Raw genomic sequence first — 23,714 nt, 5'->3', positions numbered from 1 at the left:
AAACCTGATGTATGTGTATCCAAAAGTAGTCTCACTGATTCGATTTGAAGATACTGTCTCTCACATCAGATGTTTACAAGAACACACTTGGGGCATCACAGTTCTAAACCTTTGTATAGTGCTGCCATATTCTTCCAATCAGAAGCACCTTCATACACAAGAAGGGACTATATATCTCAAAGAACTCTATGCCTGCTATTGCACTGAAGTAACAGAGGGGTACAAGCAGTCATCAGGTTTTCTTGGGCTGTGAACTGAGATGTTTATTATATGTAAATTTCTAAATAATAACATATTTTCAGAAAGAGGTCCTCCTTATAATGTAAAGCAGAGTTTGAGTCAGTGGAAAGCTTTTTAGAGAGGGAAAACTTTTAATAAATATGCAAGTCTTTTTTCACATTTGAGCTACATTTTGCTGAACAAAATGTGTATCATGACTGAGCTGTTATGAAGTTTTCTAGCTGTATTTCAGGAAACTTCAATGATAACATCACTGACTACTCACAGAAAGTTCACTTCTCTAAACACTTCTGATCTGTGGCATTTTACATAATTAAATTGTCTTGGTTGTAGTGTAATTAACTTGTCTTGGTTTTAATTAGATTCCCTCCAGGTTTTTTTTAATTACTTCGCAACTCGAGGAAAGCCTCATTGTGAACATTCATCTGAAAACCCTGATGTGTTTAATAACACCAGGTAAAAAAAATCTGTCACAGAAAATCTCATCAAATTCTATTTGCAGGCATTCTTACATCTTTCAGAAAGGTTAATATCAAGCAGCTTACCTTGTCATCCAATTTCCGTGCACTGAATGAAAGTTCAACGTAGTCATCGTTGCCAGACAATTCCTCAGCAATCACCTAAATGGAAAGCTACATTTGAGTTGTGCATGGTGTAATGGAAGGGGAGAACAATGCCTTTTTTCAGTGTGTGAAGACTCCAGACCCCATTTAGGAAACTCAAGTGTGGACCAGGTTAATGTGTTTCTCTTTGCTGTCAGGAAGAACAACACCTTGGTCAGCCCACAAACCTGAATCACTTTGTGTCACGCAACTGTGTCCATCACCTGTCAATGGACAGACATCCACATCCACCAGGGATCCCTTCCCTCTGGCCAAGTACTCCTCCTCAGAGTGGAAAACAGAATTCTGCAATCTCACAGTGTCCAAGGGGACAAAAAAGCTCTACAAGAGTCGTACTGCTCAGGTCTAAAGCCCAATTATTTTTATGCTACTTTGACATCATTTGGCAAGATAAATGAGAAAAGGAGTGAAGACACCTGGTATTAGTTGCCATGAAAGGCCCATTTACAAGCAGGAGAGCTCTCCTGGTATAGTTTTTCTGCAATAGCCAAATGGGCAAAACAATTTACTGTAGACAGAGTCAGAAACAAGTAATCCTAAATTAATACAGCATGATTCCTTCAGATTGTGTAAGCTGTATCAGTAATGATGTCAGGCACTGTGCAGTGCAACGTTATAAAAAACCCCAGCAGAACCAACTAAATCAGTTTCATAAGTAAGCCATTAAAATGCCTCAGGGGAGAGAAGGCATTAACCAAACCTGGGATATTTCACTGAAAACTATTCTTTGAAACAAACTACATTATATTCTATTTGACAGATTTAAAACTTTTTTCTTTATTGTAAATGTTCTCCTGAGGGATTAAATCTCCCCAAAGGATGTATTCCCTGGGTGTTTCATATTCATGACCACAAATATGGCAGCCACGCCACCTTCCGAAATAGGCTCTGAGTGTCTTGACCACTTCAAGTCCTTGAGAAGCTGCTTGGAAAACCCAAAAATTTGCCAAACTGGCTTGGCAGCAGATACCGGCTGCACCCCAAAACATCAACCCAGCAGAGGTGCATACAGCACCTTTTGTGAACCTCTTATTTCTTCTTTCTTCTTGTTCCTTCTTATTTCTTCTCATTTCTTTTTATTTCTTCTTATTTCTTGTTATTTCTTATTTAATTTCTTATTTCTCATTTCAGAAAGCGCAGCAGCTGCCAGAGGCAAGAGACACAAAGGAAGGAGAGGCAGGAGGCCTGCAATGCCACCCTAAAGAAGATCCAGGAGGAGGCATGGAGAAGGGGCTGCTGTGGGGACACAGCTGGAGGTTCTCTCTCAGAAGAAGGTGCTCTGTGCTGGGGGAGGCACCTCTGAGTGTGTACACCCTCAGGTAAGGCAAATGATCCTGGAGAAAAGATGCCCCTGAAAGCTATGTGGCCTGTTTGTAAGTCCAGAGCAGAACTATGAAAATAAGTTTAAAAAAAGTCAAAAAACAGCAGCAAAAAAAACCCCAAAAACTGAAAAATCCCTATTTTTCTGATCATGACCTGTATAACACAGCACCTCATCAAAGGGACTGAGTACAACAGGAAGAGAAGGCAAAGGCAGTGAAGACCATGAAGGAGGCAGGAGAGGTGTCAGAAGTGGAGCACAGGGAAAGGGCAGAAAAAGTACTTTCCCTAAGAGGTTGTTTTTGGGTTGGTTTGTTTGTTTGTTTGGGGTTTTTTTGTTTGGTTTTGTTTTTTTGGGGGTTGGGTTTTTTTTGTTTTGGTGTTTTGGTTTTGTTTTTTTGGTGTTTTTTTGTTGTTGTTGTTTGGTTGGGTTTTTTTGTTTGTTTGTGGTTTTTTGTTGTTTTGGGGGGTTTGTTTGTTTGTTGTTTTTTGGGGTTTTTGTTTGTTTGTTTGTTTTTTGTCCTACTTGTTTCTCAGTAATTAAAAGTTTACCTGGATTGGCAATTAATTAAATAAGTAAAATTCCCTGAGCTCAGACTATTCTGGCTGCGACACCTCCCAGCAGTGAGCTGTGGTGTTTCTCCATGCAAAATACTCACATGCAGCCACACAGGGGCACAGATGCTTAGCTGGGCATTAAAGTACCATCACACAGGCACAGATGTCGTGTGCCACATCCTCCAGGCAAGCATCAGCATGCTGGAAATTTGACCCATGGAGCCTGACAAATTTCTCTTTCATGTAATCTGATGGTTTAAAAGATCTGGTTAAGCTGCCTATGATCAACAGTGCTCTGGGATTTGCACACCAAATTTCACTAGTATTTTTACCTGAAAATAATGAACCTGGTCTTATAAAGGTTTGCAGACTTCCAGCTGGAGAAGCTGAACAATGTTCTGTTTGCTTTCCACAGACCCATAGAGACATTACACAGTCAGAAGGCTAATAAAATTCAAGTTTCTAGCAAAACTTGCTAAGATAGGAACTTTCAAAATCCTATGAAAAACTCATAATTCACTACGCTGAATGAATTAGGAAACTAGTATTTTTAATTCCCATACTTGACAGACACTTGGTATGTCCCCAGGTCCAGAAACAATGATAATTAATCAGTTTTTAATTATTCTGTTGAGACAAAAAGCTTTTCACACAATTTTCTTTTTTGTCTGGGTTCAGTTTTCTCCCATTCAAGTGAATGCTCTTTATAACTGCTGGACAGAAGCCAAAGCACGTAACTAAGGTCCATATTTCATGGTTACCATCCAGTGTGAGGTCAGCAGGGACTATTAACTCATTTTCTCCCATCTTCCCTTTATCCCAGTGATTTAATTTTTGCCAGAACACTCCCCTAACAAGCCTAATAACTTTAGTTGTACTAGAGCATTTGTGTTTTCACAACACTAAACTACTTTGTATTCCTCAAAGAGAACAGAAGGAAGGTCCAGAACACCACAGGGATGGGCGAGATGAAGTATGCCCAGATTATCCCAGCAGGCAAACCACACCAAGTTATTTAGGGAACGAAATTCTCTTCTGGTTCTATTCAGCCAGATGAGAGGGCGTCTCCTTTCCAACCCCACAGTGAAACCAAGTTTACTGTATGCATTTAAGCAAATCAATTCCCAGCCAAGCACCAAGGAGGACATCTAAGAAATCAAACTCCCTGGGCTCTAAGGAAGTATCTCAGAGTCCTCTGTCTCTTTTGTGGCTGAAAGCAGAAAAAAAAATCTAAACAATTAAGCCAGAAGAAAACCATCTGGCAGATCACACATTAAGGAAAAAAATCCTTCTCAATCTCATGAGGCAGCAGAGCAGATATGCCCAAAGCAGAATATTTTATTATAGCCTTCATCTTAACACAGAGCTGCAAAACTATCAAGGTTCAGTGCAGACAAGATTGATCTCCCAAGCAAGACAGCACAGAGGAAGATGAAAGAGAGGTAATACACTGGTTTTCAGATTTCAAGATACACATGGGGCTATGACAATCCAGTCCTTAGTTGCATTACAACACATCTAAAACTAATCTCATAAAACTTTTTTTTTCCCTCTGAGAAACTGGAAAAAGCCCAAGGGAAAAGAAATATGAGGTTCCTTTATGTGTCAGAGTAGGTAAAAATTAATTTCTGAAGGTTCTAGTCCTTCAACTAAAAGTATTCAAGCAGCAGAAGTTACTTGCTGTCATCCAAGTACCTTAAAAGTAGTAGTAGTAAGTAGTGTGGCTTTTTTACAAGTCATACATTATTTGTTTCCATTTCCTTAAAACAAGGAAATTTGTCAGAAACACTGTCAAGTCATCAAATAAAAAATTTAAATAAATTTCTCAGTCAAGGGTTGGTGGTGACTTAGCAGGATGCTTTTAGAGAGAATTAGTCACTTTAGATATTTCTAAATAACAGGAAAACAAAAGCAAATTAAAGACTGACTTACTGTTATAGATGACTTTCCTGCTGTGTTGCCATGTTTGAGTAACGACTTGGAGAGCTTCCTCTGAGAAACAATCTGCACAAAAATAAAAACAAAGGGAAAAATAATTAGAGTCTGTTGTAAATACATGGTTTATTGTGATTTCAGTTTTACATTGCTTTCTTTTTCTTTTCTCCTTTTGTATCCAGGTACTTTCTCAATCCATGATCAGAGTTGGCACAGTAAGACCACAACCAACAAGAAAGGTCCCCCAGGAAGCTTGCACAGGATGCAATGGAAGGACAAAAAAAGCAGTTGGGGTCAAGCAGAATGGGGAAAACACGATTCACAGCATTGAACAGAATAGCGAGATACACATAGATTTTCCTCAAGTACTGCAGTGATGGTGACAAGAGGACAGAACTAAGGTTTAACTGGACTTAAAAGACAACAAGAAGGGAGATGTACACAGCAAATCTATCAGAGACACCTCAAAAATTCAACTCATTAATTTTTATTGGAAACTGAAGTCCATTTACAATGAGAAGGAATTTATTTTATCTCAAAATATCAGCAATGCTGAATTCAAGCCAGAAGCAAACAAGCTGCCCCATATTTCAGTTTCAAAATTGTCTCCTTTGCTTCCCATACACCAGACCTCCCCTAGAACTCAGCATTATAAATGAACTTAGTCATTAACCAAATTGTAAATATACTTCAAATAAATGGCACCAGAGGGACCCTGACAAAAGATGTTATTTGCCATATCAGTAATAACTAGCATTCCTTACAATTTTGAAACATTTAAAACCAGACCAGTAAAAGTATTATGAAAAGAAGAAACCTTACAATAATGTAGAACTGCTAAGCTACAGTGATATCCTAGGCTATTAGTCACCAGTAAAATTAATGCTACATTAATTTACTTATTTGCTAAGTGGAAAACTTCAAAATGTAGACAGATGTAAAGGTAACTCAAATCATTGCTTAGAAATCACAGTATGATTTGTAATCTGACAGAACTGTAGTACAATTGTACTGTGCAGATACTGAGCAAAAGATTCATTGTGTCCTGAGAAAAACCCTAACCTCCTGAACGTGGCTTTTATACTAGAAGTAGCACATCCTTTCCACCTTTCCACATCCAACAGCACTTGGACAACTTCATCCCGACAGCTGATCTAAGTGATCCACAAATTCACATCTTTGGCAAATATGCCAAAATATTAGTTGTAAAAGAAAGGCAGTCACCGAGTGAAAAGGAGAGTTCCAAACCCTTCATGAGAGTCCTGGGCATCATACAAATTTCAGCAATAAACCACAACAGCAGGTGTTTCAGCCAGAGCTGAAATGCTCTGAGTAATACAAAGTCAAAAAATGTCCTGTGAGACAGCAGTGAATAAGATGCACATTTTAGCCAAACATCAGTGTGGGGAAATATGTTTGTCCTGCCCATCGAGTTGCTGAATTGAACAGAAAATCAAAATATTATTTTGATTATCCTCAGCTACAGTTGTACTAGAAGCAGCATGAGAGATGCAAGTTTTAAACAGGCTTTAAATGTGGGACAGGAGAATCACCATATGACAGGACAGCACATCTGGAATCACTGTGACCAGCTTCTTGTTTCTATTGCAGCTATACCTGACAGGGGTGGGTCTAATCAGTTCTTAGGCAACTTAAAGGCAAACACTCTCCTCTGGAAATTTATTGTATTCTGTATCCTTATGTAAATATATTTTCTTAACAGCTAATCTAAATCTCTGTGGTTTAAGTCCATTATTTCTATCTAATTCACCATGAATAAGTAAAACAGTCTTTTTCCCTTTTTCAGGCAATCTTTACATCAGAAGACTATTACCAACTCCTCACAGTCTTCTTTACTACATAACCTGAGTTTGTTTTATCTTTCCTTCTTGTCCAAATTTCCTAGCCCTCAAACCATTCTCTCTACACTCTGATGAGCCTTCATGGACTGGCTCATAAACACTCTTAGAATAATGCTCAAAATTGGGCATAATAGCCCTGGTCCTTCCCATGAGACGTAAGAAGAGCTTCTCATTGCAAAGCTGATACACTCCAGAATTACATTTGCCTTATTTTAAGAACACCATGATACTGTTAACTAATGTTCATAATAGGACCATTTCAGATTGCCAGCTGCATTTTTGCAGCTGGCTATTACTTAAATGAATAATTTAACACTCTTTTTTGGACTGCCTTCCATAATGCTGTCTGTTGCAAATATCTCACTCAATTTTCCAAACTAATTTCTGGATTTCAACTCTAGTGTTGGTCAGTGGCAAGAACAGACAGGACTACAAGTAAGATGACAGTATTGCTAGGATTTAGCAGTTCCTTTTCTTCCCTAGAATCTTGGAAATATTGTTTCTGGTGACCTTCTCAGTCATCCCTACATTTATTTTCTTGCCAGCTAGACAGGTTCAGGTACAAATCATTTCACTCTTGTGAACTGTGAGGTGCAATTCAGAAAATCTTGTTTGAGATTCTCAGATAGGAGATAATAAAGAAATATGACAGATTATTCTTAATATATAATTAAACTATGGGTTCTGTACCAGCCAGACAATGAATTATGGCAGCTGAGGAGCAGGGCCCATTTATCTCCATGGCCTCTCCTCCTTCCCCAAGATGCTCAGGCAACTTTGTAAAATACATTAAGCTTTTCCACTGAAAGCTGTGAGCATTGTCCACCAGAAACCTTTTCAGACAGCTTTCATATACACAGCCATGGTATGAGACAGAGCTTGGGTGGGAACCTGTCCTAGAGTAACCTCTTTAGAGAGACAGCAGCACTTTTCCCCCTGAGCTACTCAAACTTTTCCAGCTCCCTTTGCTGCCTTCCGAAGGGTCACAGCTTTCATGAGGCATTGCACAGCTTGGGAGCTCCTGTGCAGGTGGCAGATAGACGGCTCAAAGTTCCAGGGAGGATAATTTATTCCGACGTTCTCATTAGTAGGCTGCATTAATAACACTCGCTCTCCAAGCCAGAAGCATCGTTCTGACACAGTAAGCACTCTGCATATGTAAATATGTGTATTTGGGTGCAAGTGTTTACCAATTGTTAATTAAGTGGCCACTAAAACCAATCCTCCATCTGGCAACAATGCGCCAACATCGTTGCCTCGAATTGTAATTGTAATTGCAATAACTATAAAGGAGTCTGTTTTCCATAGCAGTAAATTGATTTTTTTGGTCATGCACTGTACAAAATAGGTCTCACTGGTTTAAAGAACCACTTCTGCCATCAGTTACCTATCATATTTTTGTTAATGTCTCAATACAAATCATCTTCCAAACATTATTTGGAAGCACTTGCTGACCTGATATCAGACAGCAAGTCCTAAACAATGATAACTTAAGGGACTAGCAAGCATTAGTCTTAGTTCAGAGTTACAGAGACAGCTGAGCTGGCAAAATGTCTTACAAGAAGGTAATTGACTATAGGTCTTTCATTTGTCAGACGTTTTCGGCGTGACTCTGACTTTAAAATCTTGCAATTTAAATCTTCTGCTTCAGAGAAAAAAAAAAGGGTTTATCCGAAACTGATGTGAAGAAGTGCAGAAAGCAAATGTCTAGAAAGAGAATGTAGAATGTAGAACCCAGTTCAGCCCTAGAAAACCTCGTTACATTTCCAGAACATGTATTTTCACAAACATTTTATTAGAAACATGACCTACCAACCAGCAAATGGATGTAGAAAACAGTCCTTGTTCACACTGGAACAGAGTTAATTTTCTTCTTAGTAGCTGGTACAGTGCTGTGTTTCAGATTTAGTATGAGAATAATGTTGATAAGATACTGATATTGTGGGTATTGTGAAGTAGTGCTTATTCCATATTAAGGACTTTTCAGTTTCCCATGCTCTGCCAGAGAAGGTACACAAAAAGCCAGGAGGGAAGACAGCCAGGATGGCTGACCTGAGCTAGCCAAAAAGATATTTCCTCCCATAGACTGCCATGTTCAGTATATAAACTGGGGAGAGTTGGCTGAGAGCTGCTGATTGCTGCCAAGGGATAGGCTGGGCATCAGTCAGCAGGTGGTGATTGTATTATGCACCACTTCTTTCTCTTGGGTTTTATGCTTTTTTCTTTCTCTCTCCTGTTCATTACAGCTGCTGTTATAACAATAATAAAATTTTATTTTGTTTTAATTATTAAACTGTTTTTATCTCAAGCCATGAAGTTCACCTTTTCTTTCTGATTCTCCTCCCCACTGTGGCAGGCACAGGGCAGAGGGGGTGTAAGCAAGCAGCTGCATGGTGCTTTAGTTGCCAGCTGGGGTTAAACAACAACAATACTTTTCGGGTGCTCAGTGTGGGGGGCACGTACAAGGACCAGGCCTCAGGAATATAAAAGGTATATATAAAAGATAGAAGTGAAGTCAAGTTCATTTTCAGCTACATATAAAGTACCACCCAGTTCTGGCCTAAGAGCACCACATGTCCAATAAAAATGTTATACTAATATCTTTGCACGAGGTGGAAACATGAATGTAAAAGCCACTGTTCTGTTTCTGAGAGGAAGGATATGAAGTTATTCCTGTTTATCAGATATGCAATCAGATATGCAATCATCTCAACAGAACATTATCTCAGGTAGATTTCTGGTCTGCAGTGATAAGGGATGTCAATTCTGTGGTAAGATGGGAGTGAGCAATTCCTTTGAAGACGATCTTAATTTTCCTTATTACATATAAGCCCTTATAGGTTAAGGACAGATGCCCAATATCATTGTGGAGAAATCTGGACTTACATCTCCATTTGATCCTACGTCAAATTTAAAACAGCTAAAAGAGGCTTCGCACTTCTTTTTTTTCATTATTTTAAAAGTATGAACAGATGCAAGACTCCAGATAAAAGCACCAAGGCGCTGACACCAGCTGTGTACCGAGCATTGCTCAGCAGTCACTCAGAGACAAGGACTCTGATGAAGGTTTCCTCTCTCCTGTGCCTGAGTCGTGACTAATCAGCACTGTGTAAGATGAGCTCTGAAATATAATGACTTGTTTTACCTGGCTTGTTTAAAAAACTTTAAAAATGTCTTTCTCTAGGTGATCCTTTTTTAACCAAATATAGGGATAACGTGCAATGATATAATGCAGAATTCCCAATGCTTATAAATTGAGCCAACAGCAAGTTTTCAATATGGCTTTTTAATTAAGTTATTTCAAAAGCATTGATTCAGCTTTGGAAGGTGCCACCCTGAGCCAGAGGTCAAGCATCTCAAGTTCTCTATTTGGACTGTCCTCTTCTGCACATTGCACTTTCTTACAGGAACCCCAAATTTAGTTATTTACACCGACAGATTAGGCACAAGTTTCCATCAATCTTAACAGTACACAACTTGAAGAAGTCTTTGTATCTCTTCCTTGCTAGCAGGGATAGCCAGAGAAATAACTTTTATTTCCTAGCACCTCTGTGTTAATTCTTCCAGATGAGTTATTCCTGCTACATGGACTTTCATAGTTGCCCAGCTTTCATCTAGCCAATCTAACTCTTTTCACGACTTCAAAGAGCACCTAGTCAGTTTAGTAGCATTTTTCCCTTTATCCAAATGTCTTTTTCACAGACTGAAGCTTCATAACCAAATATATTTAAGTGCAGAGCCCTTGGTGGTAAACACACTTCAAGCCAGGAGAAGCAATTTCCCACCAAACAGCAGTGGTACATACAGGAACAGAGGGTTTTTCCAACAGCATCCGCTAGCACTGTGTTGATATATCAAGGAAAGAAAAGTAACAGTCTTACTCTTTCAAAAAGAACATGCCTCAGATCTTGCACCAACCCTTATGTCATGGTTTAATGGCAGCTTAGCCAGCAGCTAAGCTTCACACAGTCACTGCTTTACTCCACCACAGTGAGATATAAGAGAGAATCAGAAGAGTATAAGTGATAAAAACTCATGGGTTGAGACAATTAACAGTCTAATAGGTAAAGCAACTGTTATCTTGTCAAGTTTGTGTGGTGATTTTAACATATACAATCAAAATGACTTGACTGTATTCACCAAATAGTTTTAATCCTCGTTGTACAGCAAGAGAAGGATTCTGTGTTACATAAAACTTGAGATATAACCATATCAAAAGTATTTGCCAGTTATGCTACATGCTCTCTAAAGCTCTTCCCTTTTAGCATAAAAGTACAACCTTTAAAGCACCTTTCTCACTGCTACAAAGTCTCCCAAATGAAGGACAGCAATACTTTCCTGATATTGCTGTAAGTGGAATGATGCAACCAGAGTGACTAGACAAATGACTGGAGAGTTAACATTTATGAAATATATTCTGCAGCTTGTAAATTAAAATACTAGTGCACTCTTACTATAATCAATTCAAGTCAGATACTGTAAGCCTCTAAATATGCACAAATATAATGTCAGACCTTAATGACATTTCACTTGTATAGGTGAATATGAAAGACCAATTTTAAGCACTGGCAGCAGAAGTAGCTCTGCCTCACAGTGTAAAAACTCTCCCTTTCTTCATGCATTCCTCTTCAGCCTGGTTTGTGACAAAGCAAGGTTTATACAACTCTGATGTGCTTGTGTTTCTCTTACTATTTATCCCCCAGCTGTTTTTGAACCCACCAAATCGTTTTCATGAACGTGGCACATATCTGCAGATGCACCAAGCATGCTACATTTCAACATGAAGAGAGACCAGACCTTATGTAAATGTCAGTGACTGTACTCCACTCTCATGGAAAAAAAACCAGTTTGGGGAGAGGGTCACAGACACTGAGAAATCCCTTCAAGTGATCAAGTTCAGATGTATAGGTCCACGGTAAAGAAAGTTTTCTTCTGTCTAACTGCTCACAGAATTCTTGTTCCTTTGTAGAGCCAGTTTCAGTGTTATAATCATCCCTCCTGTACATATGATTCTTTCTGTACCATACTCATGACTCTTCAACACTTCTTTTGTTTTCTATAATATTGTTCAGCTCAGAGTCTATTTACAGCTGAATTATACCTCTCCCTGTCTTTGTTAAAGACCTGTACTTGACAATAGTCAATCAAAACAGAACACTGAGAATAAAGATATGCCTATCACAAGACGCATAATCTTATTACAGGAAATATCTTTTCAATAGCTTAAAAGGTCTTTGAATTTAATTAGTGTGTAGAGTAGCAGTCCTTTTAGAATTAGTCATAATAATATCTCCTTATAATAGCAAACTAAATTTAAATTACTTTTCTAAAGACTGCTACAGTAATTCATACAAAAAGATAAAGCATGTGAAAACAAAGCAGTACAAACTGTACAAGAAATTCTATTAACTGTGGCAAGATTCATCTAGAAAATGTTACAGCTTCAGAGATCATGCTGCAGTGGCAAACCAATATCCTCCTGAGGATAACAGAGGTGCTGAAAGGGTTAGACAAAGTTAGGGAGAGTGCTTCACTCATTATTTCCTTCTGCTCTGAGTCAGCGCTGGTAGAAAATGACATTCCTATCTAATAAAGTACATTATTCACCCACTAATGAATTGAGCAACTTCATTTGGAGGAGATCAAAGGCCAAGTATTTAAAGGTACCTAGATACCTAAGGAGGTACACAGACATCTAATGAGATTTAGGAATTGAAATACCTTGAAAGAAGCTGGTCCTGTCTTATGCACCACAGAAGCAGTCAACAGTCTATTAAACAAATATTCTCATGCAAACTGTTTCAGTTTAATTAATTCAGGTGCAGTCATGACTCTTTTAGCCTTTCTCTAATTCAAGAGCAAGGGGACTTGCAATGGCTGAAATTGAACTAATAATCAGTCAGCTTTTTCAAGTGCATAATCTGCTAATGGCATATATTACGAAAAACATGAGAAACAATTATATTCATTACTGAGAAGGAAGATTTTCAATCCAATTTGTACACAAATATGTGTAGGGGTAACATGAAACCTCAGAATAATACTTGAAAATGTTCTTGACAGGAAAAGATTTACATCTCTGCAGTTTTCTTCTGCTACTAGTCGAGCAAATAAGGGAGTAACAATATTTTAACAGTTCTATAAATTGAAAGAAACTAAACAAGGGATGTAATCCCAGATTTGAAAATAGCAAAGACCAGCCACAGTAAGTAATAGGAAAAAAGCCACAAAGCCTATTCTCACAAAATATGTCACAGAGAATAACCCAACCCACAGAGCTGGGGTGGTTCACAGCATTTAAGAAATGAAAACTTTATTAGTTCCCATAATTGAGTGATGTTGCATGCACAGCAGAGTGGTAATTAAGAATGTCTTGGCAATTTCAGTTTGTTTAGCTCTCATCAGAACATGGTTATTCATTGAAATAGTTTTTGTGAGCTCTTAAAGAACAAGACCAAAATTTCTGGGTGAAACTTCAGAGGAAAAAAGTCTTTATAAGCCACCCACCTGATAGTTCCAATGTGGTTAAGAAATTAGCTCCTGTTATTAGAAAGTTTGAGCCCTTACTGTACTATATGATGCAATTTCAATGTTCTATAAAATTCATGGACTATAAATCTGAACGATTCCAATAAGAGAACCCTAGAAGGTAATGACATATGAAGGCACTAACATATAAATGGAATAGGACCTGGGTTTGGGGTTTTGCTGTCTGTATTGGGTTGATTTTCCTACAGCAGCCCTCACAGGTGTGTACTGTGCACTGGTATCTGGAGAGGTGTTGATAACACACCAGGGTTTGGTGACTGCTGAGCAGGGTAGGCACAGCATCAGTTCTGTCTCTCAACATTTCCCCCTCTCATCAAGGGGCTGAGGGTGGGCAAGATCCTGGGAGACCAGCTCACCCGAATTAACCAAAGGGATTTTTCATACCATGTATCCCAGCCAAGATCAAATCACCACACTATCCCGGCTGAATACGAGGAAAATCAGGCTGTTAAATTTCTGCCAGTGCTTTTCCATCTAATCTAATCTAATCTAATCTAATCTAATCTAATCTAATCTAATCTAATCTAATCTAATCTAATCTAATCTAATCTAATCTAATCTAATCTAATCTAATCTACTATGTTGCTTTTTTCATATACATAAAACCCTGACCCACTGAACAAAAATCAATCTATCTCCTGACACTCAAAACAATTACAGATTTTGCAAGCAACCAAAAAGCAACAGAAGTACAAAACCCTCAGTGACTAGGTGAGGATTCAGTTGGAAGGGATTAGTCTGGGTGAGTGGAGTGCCTGAACACTTTTCCTAGGCACAGGGAAGGAGAACAAGAAAAACAACGAGGAGAGAAGGAAGAATCTACTCTCCAAAGTTACAGACATCTCTAAAATCAGGACAAGGCATGAACTGATTCAAAGCATCTAAAGGAAGCTGTCACCAGTGTGAAGGTGCCAAACACTGGGAGCAGTAGGAACAAGAAGAGTCCTTCAGGCTACATTACTGTGAACAGAATTCACACTATTACTTTTTCTTGGTTACCATTAAAATTACACTTCCTGTGGCATGGAAGTTGGAATTAGGTGGTCTTTATGGACCCTTCCAATCAAACCCTGCTGGGATTCTAGGGATCTAATTTCACAAATATGCTCCCAACTAAAAATAATCTTTGTGAGGTTACAAGCAACATGGTACAGTTTCCTTGATTAAACAGCTACCATATGACTCTAAAACTTAATTGTTAAAACCTGGTATTATTAGATATTAGCTTTATGAATTTAGTTAGAAATTAAATGCAAAATTAAAAGTAATAACACATTTTTAAAAATTATAGTTTTTAGTTATGCACCTTAACCTACCATTTAACAGTGTCACTTTATTTAAACAATACAACACAGACAACTTAATTGCTTGGAGTATGGTACATTCCCTTAATGGGAAGTTCCTTGAGAAACTCCATTTTTTAAACTATATGTAATTGCAGACCATATTTTAAGATTATGCTGCTAACTGGGATAAATTTGTTTGCACTTTCAACTTTCCTACCTTCTCTAATATTTTAGGGTTTTTTGATCTGGTTATCATTCCAACTGTAGAGAACATGTTTGTTAATATTCTCCAATCTGCCCATTACCAGGACACTCAAGAAGCTGGGAAACTGGAATGTAGAAAGAGCCTTTCTCAGTAGAAGGAACAGACTTTTAGTTCTGAAAAACACACCAAAAAAATCTGTCCTAAACACCTCACACTAAGCCTGCTCCTGTCAAACCTTTCAAGAGATAATCTGCTATTTTTTTTTTTTTCTTTTGGAAGAGAAACTTTTGAGTGTGATGGACAAAACAAATCACTTTGAGGAAATGTCTCTATTTAGCACATTGACCTTTATGTAATTACACTCATCAGGTATCTACCTACAACCATTTGTTCAACCATGTTTAAATGCTGTGGCATAAGAAATTCCTGTTGATGAATCTGCTTTTCACATCCAGGTATGACTGGCTGCATACCAGAATGCTGCTCACCACAGTATTTTACCAGTAGAGGCACAGAATTAACCTGTCCTGGCAAGAGCAGTATAAATAAATCTTGCTGAAAATCCAGTGGGATGTCTGTAGACAGTATATGGCTCAGGATCTAACAGATTATAAATCACTCCCCTCATCACTGTCACGGAACATAAATTTACTAGAGCACTTGAAAGGAGATTAGCGAGACCTTCCAAAGGAACGCATTTTTTCATCATTCGCATGCAGGACCCCAAATTTCTGACAAACTTGTGCCTATTGGGTGGGTTATATGTAAAACAGGTCAGAATAAAGATAACATTTACTCCTCTCTATGAGTTTACTGTATAACTGTGCTATTGTCTTTCCCGGCATTTATTATTTGTACTCATTTTGGTTTTGATAGAAGTATTACAGGATTTGGGTAAAGATCACAGATCTAAGTGATGATCTCAAAATAGGTACAGGTAGCAGTGACTCTCTTAGGAGATCAACTATTACCTAAAACAAAGCAATAGACCTTGGCACTTTTATGGGGGGTGGGAAGAACATCAGTCTTTCAGACTATGCATAAATTCTACAGCCTTCCTGGATGTCTCAGTAAGACCTGCTCACATTAGGAAAGTGAGCTGGGAGGCAGACACACACTCACACAAAATTCTGTTTTATTCAGGCATTGAAGTGATGTAGACAAATTCATGTCAAAATTGTCTCAAGAAAAGCCATGGGTCTATTATCGTCATTAAAAGAATGCTGTAATTCCACCACACAGCTAAGCAAGAGTAAGCTCCATATGTACAGCCTGTGCTGTAGGATTTTCAACTTTGGAGTCTTCACTTGGCTTGACTTGGATGATAATTCTAGTGTTACTATTCTATCAGTTTTAAATTCTATATAGGTAAAAAACTAGAAAAGAAGGGGAAGGAATACCACCAAAAAAGTCTAAATATGAGATAAGAGTCCTCCAGGCTACATTACTGTGAACAGAATTCACACTAGTTTTTTTCTTGGTTACCATTAAATTACACTGCAAACAGCCCAGCTGTGTGCTATTTATAGTGATCAAATCATTATAAAGACATTTATGCTACAGGCAGCAGCAGTGACATTTCCTCCCCCCTTCTTTTTCAAGCCAATTAAGCAAGAAGAACATTATAATAACATTTTGCTTTGTTTCTCCTTCTCCTTGGTGTTATAGGATAGCTTATTTTCATTGATTAAAACCACAAGAATTCTGTCAAAAGGAACAGACGTTATAGTGCACTGTAAATATCCTAAATAGCAACATCTTTATTTTGAGCTTCCAATTTAGTAAATGCATATATTTCATATTATTTCTCTTGGTGAGAGGACTTTTCCTCATCCAGCATGTTTGGCATAATAGGTGTGGGAAGAAAATCAAAGGGATTCCTGTGTGGTGAGGTTGAGGGAGGAGCAACAAAAGGTGAGGAAACAGGGAGCCAACGCTTTGCAGCATCTTCCATGACACGCTATCCTTTTCATAACACAAACTAATGTGGAAGCACTGCAAAGGATAATCTAAACAAAAGCACTTCCTGCTCTTGGCACACAACTCACCACAGCATGGAGAACAAATTTACGCTCAGCTCAGTGAACTTTGGCATTGCCATTATGGACAGAGCAGAAATCTGTGCTATGAAACCCTGCGTGACAAAAACTGAGCCAGTCTGAAATAAAAACTGTCATGTCTGGGACACTGTAGTGTGCCACCAGTCAGCAGTATGGGAATTCACCACAGAGCTGGCTATGATGACATCTAGATATTGATCTTGTGGGTAGGGCTGCTCACCCTTAAATTTAGGAATCCAAAAAGTTAGGTATATCCCCTAAGCCAGCTGTCTAGACTCTCTCAAGAACTGATGAGGAAAGACAGGTATCTCCTGAAGACAATTTATCCTAATCTATGGTAAGTGTCTCAGGCAGAATGAATCGATGGTTGGAACTGTCTGTTTCTCACCACTGAACTGAAGATGGAAATCAGAAGAGTAACTTAGTCTAGACACCTAACTTTTGGATGACTGAGAGTCAGGGAAAGGAATCCAACTCTATCTCTCTATTTGCCACATCACCAGGCACTACCCTGTGTAAATAAAGTGCATTTTTAAGTGTTTCTTGGACTTGGAACTGGCTTTAAATCCCATGCAATGCTAGGAACAATAACTTTCTTCAAAATCAGTCTATTTAAATAGTCTATTTATAGACCATCAGAGTATTTTCTTTGCTGGTCTGATGAGCATAAGCTTTCAATGTCCAAGGCCAGTCACTGATCTTCTATTTCCTATAAGCATTGGCTGACTTGAAGCTGTACTACAGCAGTAAAAAAAAAACCCAAAACAACAGAAGTCCTCAATTGTCCCATTCAAAGCACCGATTAAGAATTCTGCCACGGATGACAAACCTCATCCATCAGTCACTCAGAAAAGAACACAGTTCATATATATATACAAAAAACGAGCAACAAGGGGGGAGATGGCAGTGACACGTACTTGTCCGAGAGTGCACTCCATGCCACCGAGGAAATCGGCTTCCTTCAGCCCGTTGTGATTGCTGCTAATGTCATGGACCTCGAACCGCAACCGCTGCACCTCCTCAAAATAGAAGTCCACCGTGAACAGCTTGGAGAAGACAGGATTTATACAGGTTCGAATCACTTCCGTCCTGTCAACCTGTCAAATCAAAGAGAGGTCACGTGAGAGGCTTCCCTTTCTGCCAGTGATGGAAAACCATGAGCTCCTCAAACACACTTGGCTCATTTATCAGGACTGACAGCTGGGACCGTGGCCATGGACAGTGCTGTTTGTACTGTCAGCAGCAGCTGCCCTTTCTGTGCTGGGCTGACCACAAGCACAAGATAACACCACCTTCCCTTGCCTCTCCCTTCCAGCAAGTCGTTAGCAGAATAACTGGGAAATACACTACAGAATAACCACGGAATTTACATCTCCAGCAGTATCCATCCATCACTACAAAAAAGCAGCAGAGTGGTACAGTTTCATCAAAATAAATGGAAAAGAGGGTAACACCACCAGTAATTACTCATTTCAGACAATTTGCATGATTAAGGAATTGGATCCACAGCAACAGCTTTTCTTAAAAATATACAAATTTTTCCATCCTGCTAAGCTGCGTCACAAGAATCTGAAGGGTTATACAGTGTTTATTCCTACCTCTGAGTCTTAAAACTTCTAAAGAGACATCATTAAATCTATATTGTAATTTCTTTAAAAAAAGTGCTCATAGATTACTCTTTAGTTCTCTTAAGATGTAGTACTTGGGTTTACTATTTTTGAAATAGGCTTTGCTATTTTTCATTATGATGCATCATTGGTGACAACGTAAGCAATGAAGCAATTTCCTTTTTTCCACTCTCTTTGCCCTGGCACAGAAAAAAACCTTAATAATTCTATAAGATTAAAGGAACTGATCCTGAAATGAAGTAGGACTTGGGCACATCAGTCACTAGATAGGAGGTGGCTGGTGTGCCACGGAACAGACAAATTAAATTGCTCAGAGGAAGAGTGATGAGATCCTTTGTCTGATTCCCGATCAGGAACATCTGTTGTGCAAAAAATGACAGCCGCTTGCTTCACTTTTCAGAGTTTATAATGCATTAGCCTTTCTAGTAGTTATCGGCAAGGACACAAAGAGTCAAGCAAATCGACAGCAGGGTAAAAAATGAACAGTTCCTCATAGAACAGGTTTATTTTAGTGCTCATCAAAGGTGAGATTGACAGCTCTGACAGCCAAAATCCTTTAGCTAAGCATCAAACAGATGCTACCACTCCTGGAATAGACAAAAACCCAGTGTTACCACTGCTGCCTTCTCACACAGCTGTGCCAATGTGCTCTGACTATGCCAGGATGAGACCATCACAAAGAGGAAAGCAACATTACTTACATATTCATTCTTAATAGATTTGCACAGATTAACTGAAAATGATGGGTTTGATATCAGTCATGCAAAGAATATTAAGAATAATATAAGGTGATAAAGGATACCGATTACCTTCATTCAGATGCTATCTCAATTTTTTTTTGTTATCTCCACCAGCAATCAGTAAGACTCCAAATCACCCTTACTGCTACAACGAGAAGTATTTCTTATGTCAGTTAACAATGACTAATCAGTTTACTGAGACATTCCTCAGACCTCTTCTAACTGAAAAGTCATCTAATTCACTTCAGTGGTCATCTCATAAACTAGTGCTTCAGCAGACCCAATAAGCAAAACATTTAAATGTATGGTTTAAAATCTTTTTTCATAGCCACAGCAATCTCCTAAACTCATTCCTTGAGTACAAACTGTTAATTCAATGGCATCATTCATCGGTACAGATCTCAGGCAGTAACTGAAGTTTCTGTTATTGTTTCACCTCATCTCTTCCTTTCTGCTGGAAAGGGTTCTCCACTGTGAAATACATCAAGATTTACACTTGCACTCAACACAGGTTAAATATGTGGCTGCTCAAGGGAGTAAAGTACCTGAAAATGGAGGCACAGGTCTGCACACAGGGACATTAAGAATTTCAGTCTCACACAGAGATAAGACATTGTTTGCTTTTTCCAGCCTGTGATTGACTGACATCCCCTTGACAGACACTGTACTGAAATATAGCCATTTCACTGTATTTCCCCAGTCTTCCCACATTATTGAGATGATACATCAAACCAGCGTGTCAGAGAATGGGATTATGTGAGAAAAATCTGTATCGAAAGAAGAAAAGCCAACAGCTCCACAAGCAATATAAAATTCCTTGTGCCTCTCTCTGCCATCAGCTGTAGCACTTACCCCTGTCAGTCTACCTTGCCTCCAGTCTGCTTTGTCAGCATTTTTCAGTTACCCTACTCCCTGGCTAGATAGTCGGGAAGTGTCCTCAGCATGGGAAGCCCGGCTCCATTCCCTGGCTTTGATTACTGTGCAGCAGGGCTGAGCACTGATAACCAGCTGGAGTGACTCGTGACAAAGAAGCCTTGGCAAACAGGACAGCTCAAAAAATTCCCCGACTCTCATGGAACACCCTGAGGAGCGTTAGGAGATGGTATATAAGCACAAGGAATAATGTCCACTTGATTCCTGCCGCTTTTTAAAGGCTGTTCTTTCTTGAGTATTCTTGCTTTCATATTCAATCATAAAGCCTTAACACTCTCTTTAGAAATGCTGAATGAACATGAAACCTTAATGAAAACTGGCAAAAATACTATTGCTAAGTGCAGTTTCAAGCTGATAACCATCAAAAAGTTCATGATCCACAGGGCTGCAGACACTTACAAAAACAAAACAAAACAAAATAACAAGAAAAACCCCTGACCTGGTTTTGACCAAAAGTTATCCTGGCACCTGCAGGACCTGTTTAATGTCAATCAAAAATACAGTGTCATCCTCCACACTGACCCAAAATACAGGTTCATAGCTGTCTGACAAGATGACAGCCTCAAGCCAGATGCCCTTAATCCTGCTGTCACCCAAAATCACTTATAGTACTTTCATTTATATGGATGATGAAGGCTCAAATGCTTAAAGAAAACACAGTTTAGCTTTGCCCAGCCTCATTAACTGAGCACTCAGGAAGTTACAATTTCTCAGCATGAATGTTTTCCAAAACATAATGAAGAACATTAAATCTCCATTACTTTTGGGACAGACAACTTTAAAGTCCAACAACAGTATGTCACCCAGGAGTGGAACGTGCACTTTCGGTCTTGTTACAGAACACCCTAATCCTGACAAGAGACAGATTTTTCAACAGGACATGGACAGGGGTCATGCCCACAACTTGACGATCTGCTGACGCCTGACATACGAGCCATCTGGTTTTTTTGGGACTTTGCTAGAACGAGGAATTTCTCCAACTCACTGAATCAGAACAAATTTTCAAAAGAAACAATTGACAGCTACATGCACCTTTGGGGTGTGTCAGGGGGTAAAACTGACCTTAAAAAGAGCAGTGTTCATCTGACACCACGATCCGAACATCTGCTTCATGGTGCAGCTTCATCTGCACTTTCCCTTCAAGGACAATTTAAACAGAGAAAAGGACTTGCATCTTCACCTCCTGGGATGGATTCACACTGCTTTCCCTCTTCATCTCTTTAGGTCCTTGTCACTTCACAGAAGGTGGCACCCTGCTGAGTAGCCAGGATTACTTGGCAGGCCCATCTGGACGCAGCCACCCTGTGAGCTTCCCCTTGGGGAACTATGAATGACATACAAACACCAAAGTTGGCATCCACAGTGCAAAGTGCCATCTCAACAGCAGGAATTAAAATATAGGAAAGAAAGCGGGCCTTCTGAACCCTCTTGTCAAACTTGCAGGGAGCTGGAAGCTGAGTCTGAAAGCTGTTTTCTCTGTGTACTGTTGACACGGATGGACAGCTGTCAGAAATGTTTCCCTGTTCACCCACCACCACTGCTGAAGAACAGCAAAACTGTCTTTGCAGTCAGACAGCATCATATTAAAGAAAGCACAAAGGACAGATGAACAAATACTAAAATCCAGGCTTCTTATGCTGTTTATATCTTTCGTCTGTGAGCTGCTGAAAAGCAGTGAGTTTTGCAGAACTGTGATAAATATGGTATGTTCAGTGAGGAAACAGTTCTTTATCCTAGAAAAAAAATCACTGACAAAGAAGTAATTCAATGGTTGAAGTATCAACTAAGGATCTCCATCTTCCACTATTAGTTGAGAAGTGAAGCCAAGGGAAAAGATCCAGTCTGAGGGGGATTTTTTTTAATCTTCTTCTATCAAAACTAGATGAAGTTTAAACTATTGCATATACAGGGATGAACAAGAATTATGTAAAAGTTTAGAGTCACCTGGTATCTAGGGCTTTCAAGTGATCATAAAAACAACTTTGTCATTATGTCCTTGGGAATGAGGAAAATGGGAAATTGCCCACTGGACCCAAAGCTCTGCACCTCAGTGCCATGCTAGAGTGTTTAGCACAGATCAGTCATGTGGAGACTCCATGTCCCACACAGATAATTGGTACCTATCTGCTCTCCACTGTATTTCTAGCAAACATGCAACTAGCACAAAAGGAACACATCTTTACCAGTTGTTTCTTGGCATCTTTGAGGTGAAGAAGACAAGGGCCACGAAGAATTCACTGTGTTCTCATCAAAAGGACAATTCTTGGGGGGAAATTGTAATCAGGCTCATGAAATGGTATAGCTGCCTCATGAGGCAAAGAAGATCTGTGGTCTACAAAACAATGGCCTGAAAATTCATACAGGTGCTGCAGTTCCTTCAGTGTTTGTTGTAAAAGCCTTGTTGAAGAGCCATAAAAATTCAAATTCCATTAAACAGAGAACGCCTGTGCCACCAGAATATGTTTTTTGTGGTTGTTACATTTTTAGCAATTTCTTTGTCCAACAAATTGACCCATTGCTCCTTATATATTTTAGAGGCCAACAAGGGAAAACCAACAGGCTCTATTTTCTGTAGAAGTCATTATAAAATGCTGATTAAATCTAGTAGAATCACATTTGTTAGCTGAGATGACAAAAAGTACAGAGGTGAAGGGGTAGCATTATTTTTAGGTAATGTGAATCTTAACAAGACTGAAAATTTCCATGATACAGTACCGTACATGAAAATTTGATACCAAGCAGAAAGCAATTTACACTTTGCTTGCTGGTTTCCAAGAAAGTTATTAATATATTTTTTATTATTCACAGCGCTTTCACAGCATCACATTTCTATCCCACAAATGATAAGTTATTGCAAAGGTCACCATAATTTATAGCCCTTATTTTAAGTTTAATTGATTATTGAAAACAGTGGAAGGAAATTAATAGATCTTTAATTCTTTTCAAGCTGTAGAGCTCAGGGCTGAGCAAAATCTTCTCAATGTCAGCAGAAACCTTTTGCCTCAGGCTGGCTTGAAGAGAAGCATTTAATGCGAATGGTCTTAAAATTGCAATAATTTTGCAATAATTTATTTTATTTGTGTATCTATATAAGAATTAGCTTGTAAACCTCTAAGTCACAGCCATGAAGACTCTCTTTCCAGCACTGGAAAACTGATATATAGAAACAGCCCAGAGAACTTAAATTACAGGAAAACCAGGGTTATCATTTCTTAGTTGAAAAGTTCTTCATTAAGAAAGCCCACTTCTCTGCTGACAGCCACTGACCAGCCTCTGCTTGATTACTTTTACTTGCTCAGTTACTTCTCACTGCTCTGAAGCAGGAAGAGGATAATTTATTATATACAGTATGCAAAAATTCTGTGAGGAGTTCACAGATGGAGCTGCCTTACATGCTCATAGCTTTTAAAAGAGGAGAGAAATGAGATTGTTGATGGGTACTTGCATGTGGTTTGTCTCATGCAGAAGCAACACACACAACAGCTCTAAATTCAGTGCACAGTCCCTCAGTATCAGCACCTGAGGGCTTGTACTGAACCCTGTCAGACTTGAATCCTGCACAGGTTTGAGAGTCTCATCTGAGCAACTCCAAGCTCGAACAGCTAGAAAACACAAAAAAACCTGTGGGTGCAATACAGGTAAATTCTAGTGCCAGGCAAATTGTGGTGACATTGTTAAGGATAAGAATGAGGGAGATTCACTGGACTGGAAAGAGTGCTGCTCAGACCCCAGTAGGATGAAAGCAGGACCTAAATTGGTTGAGAGCCCTTGTGCC

At 39.0% G+C, this 23,714-nt stretch overlaps 1 protein-coding gene across 14 annotated transcripts in view; it reads right to left on the bottom strand.

Moving 5' to 3' along the window:
- Nucleotides 1-23,714, bottom strand: part of CPNE4 (copine 4) — a 280,684-nt gene that overhangs the window by 92,525 nt on the left and 164,445 nt on the right. For all 14 annotated transcript variants that reach the window (XM_063407749.1, XM_063407773.1, XM_063407832.1 and 11 more), the window contains 3 exons: nt 17,556-17,735; nt 4,674-4,745; nt 786-860 (listed from right to left, as the gene is read on the bottom strand). In XM_063407749.1, coding sequence (XP_063263819.1) covers nt 786-860; nt 4,674-4,745; nt 17,556-17,735 — 327 coding nt within the window. The remainder of the gene's footprint in view (nt 1-785; nt 861-4,673; nt 4,746-17,555; nt 17,736-23,714) is intronic.

This window comes from Prinia subflava, chromosome 1 (genome assembly GCF_021018805.1).
Source record: "Prinia subflava isolate CZ2003 ecotype Zambia chromosome 1, Cam_Psub_1.2, whole genome shotgun sequence".
Lineage (NCBI taxonomy): Eukaryota > Metazoa > Chordata > Aves > Passeriformes > Cisticolidae > Prinia > Prinia subflava.
Note: the sequence above shows the minus strand (reverse complement) of the source record. Positions and strands in the feature narration are given on the sequence as shown.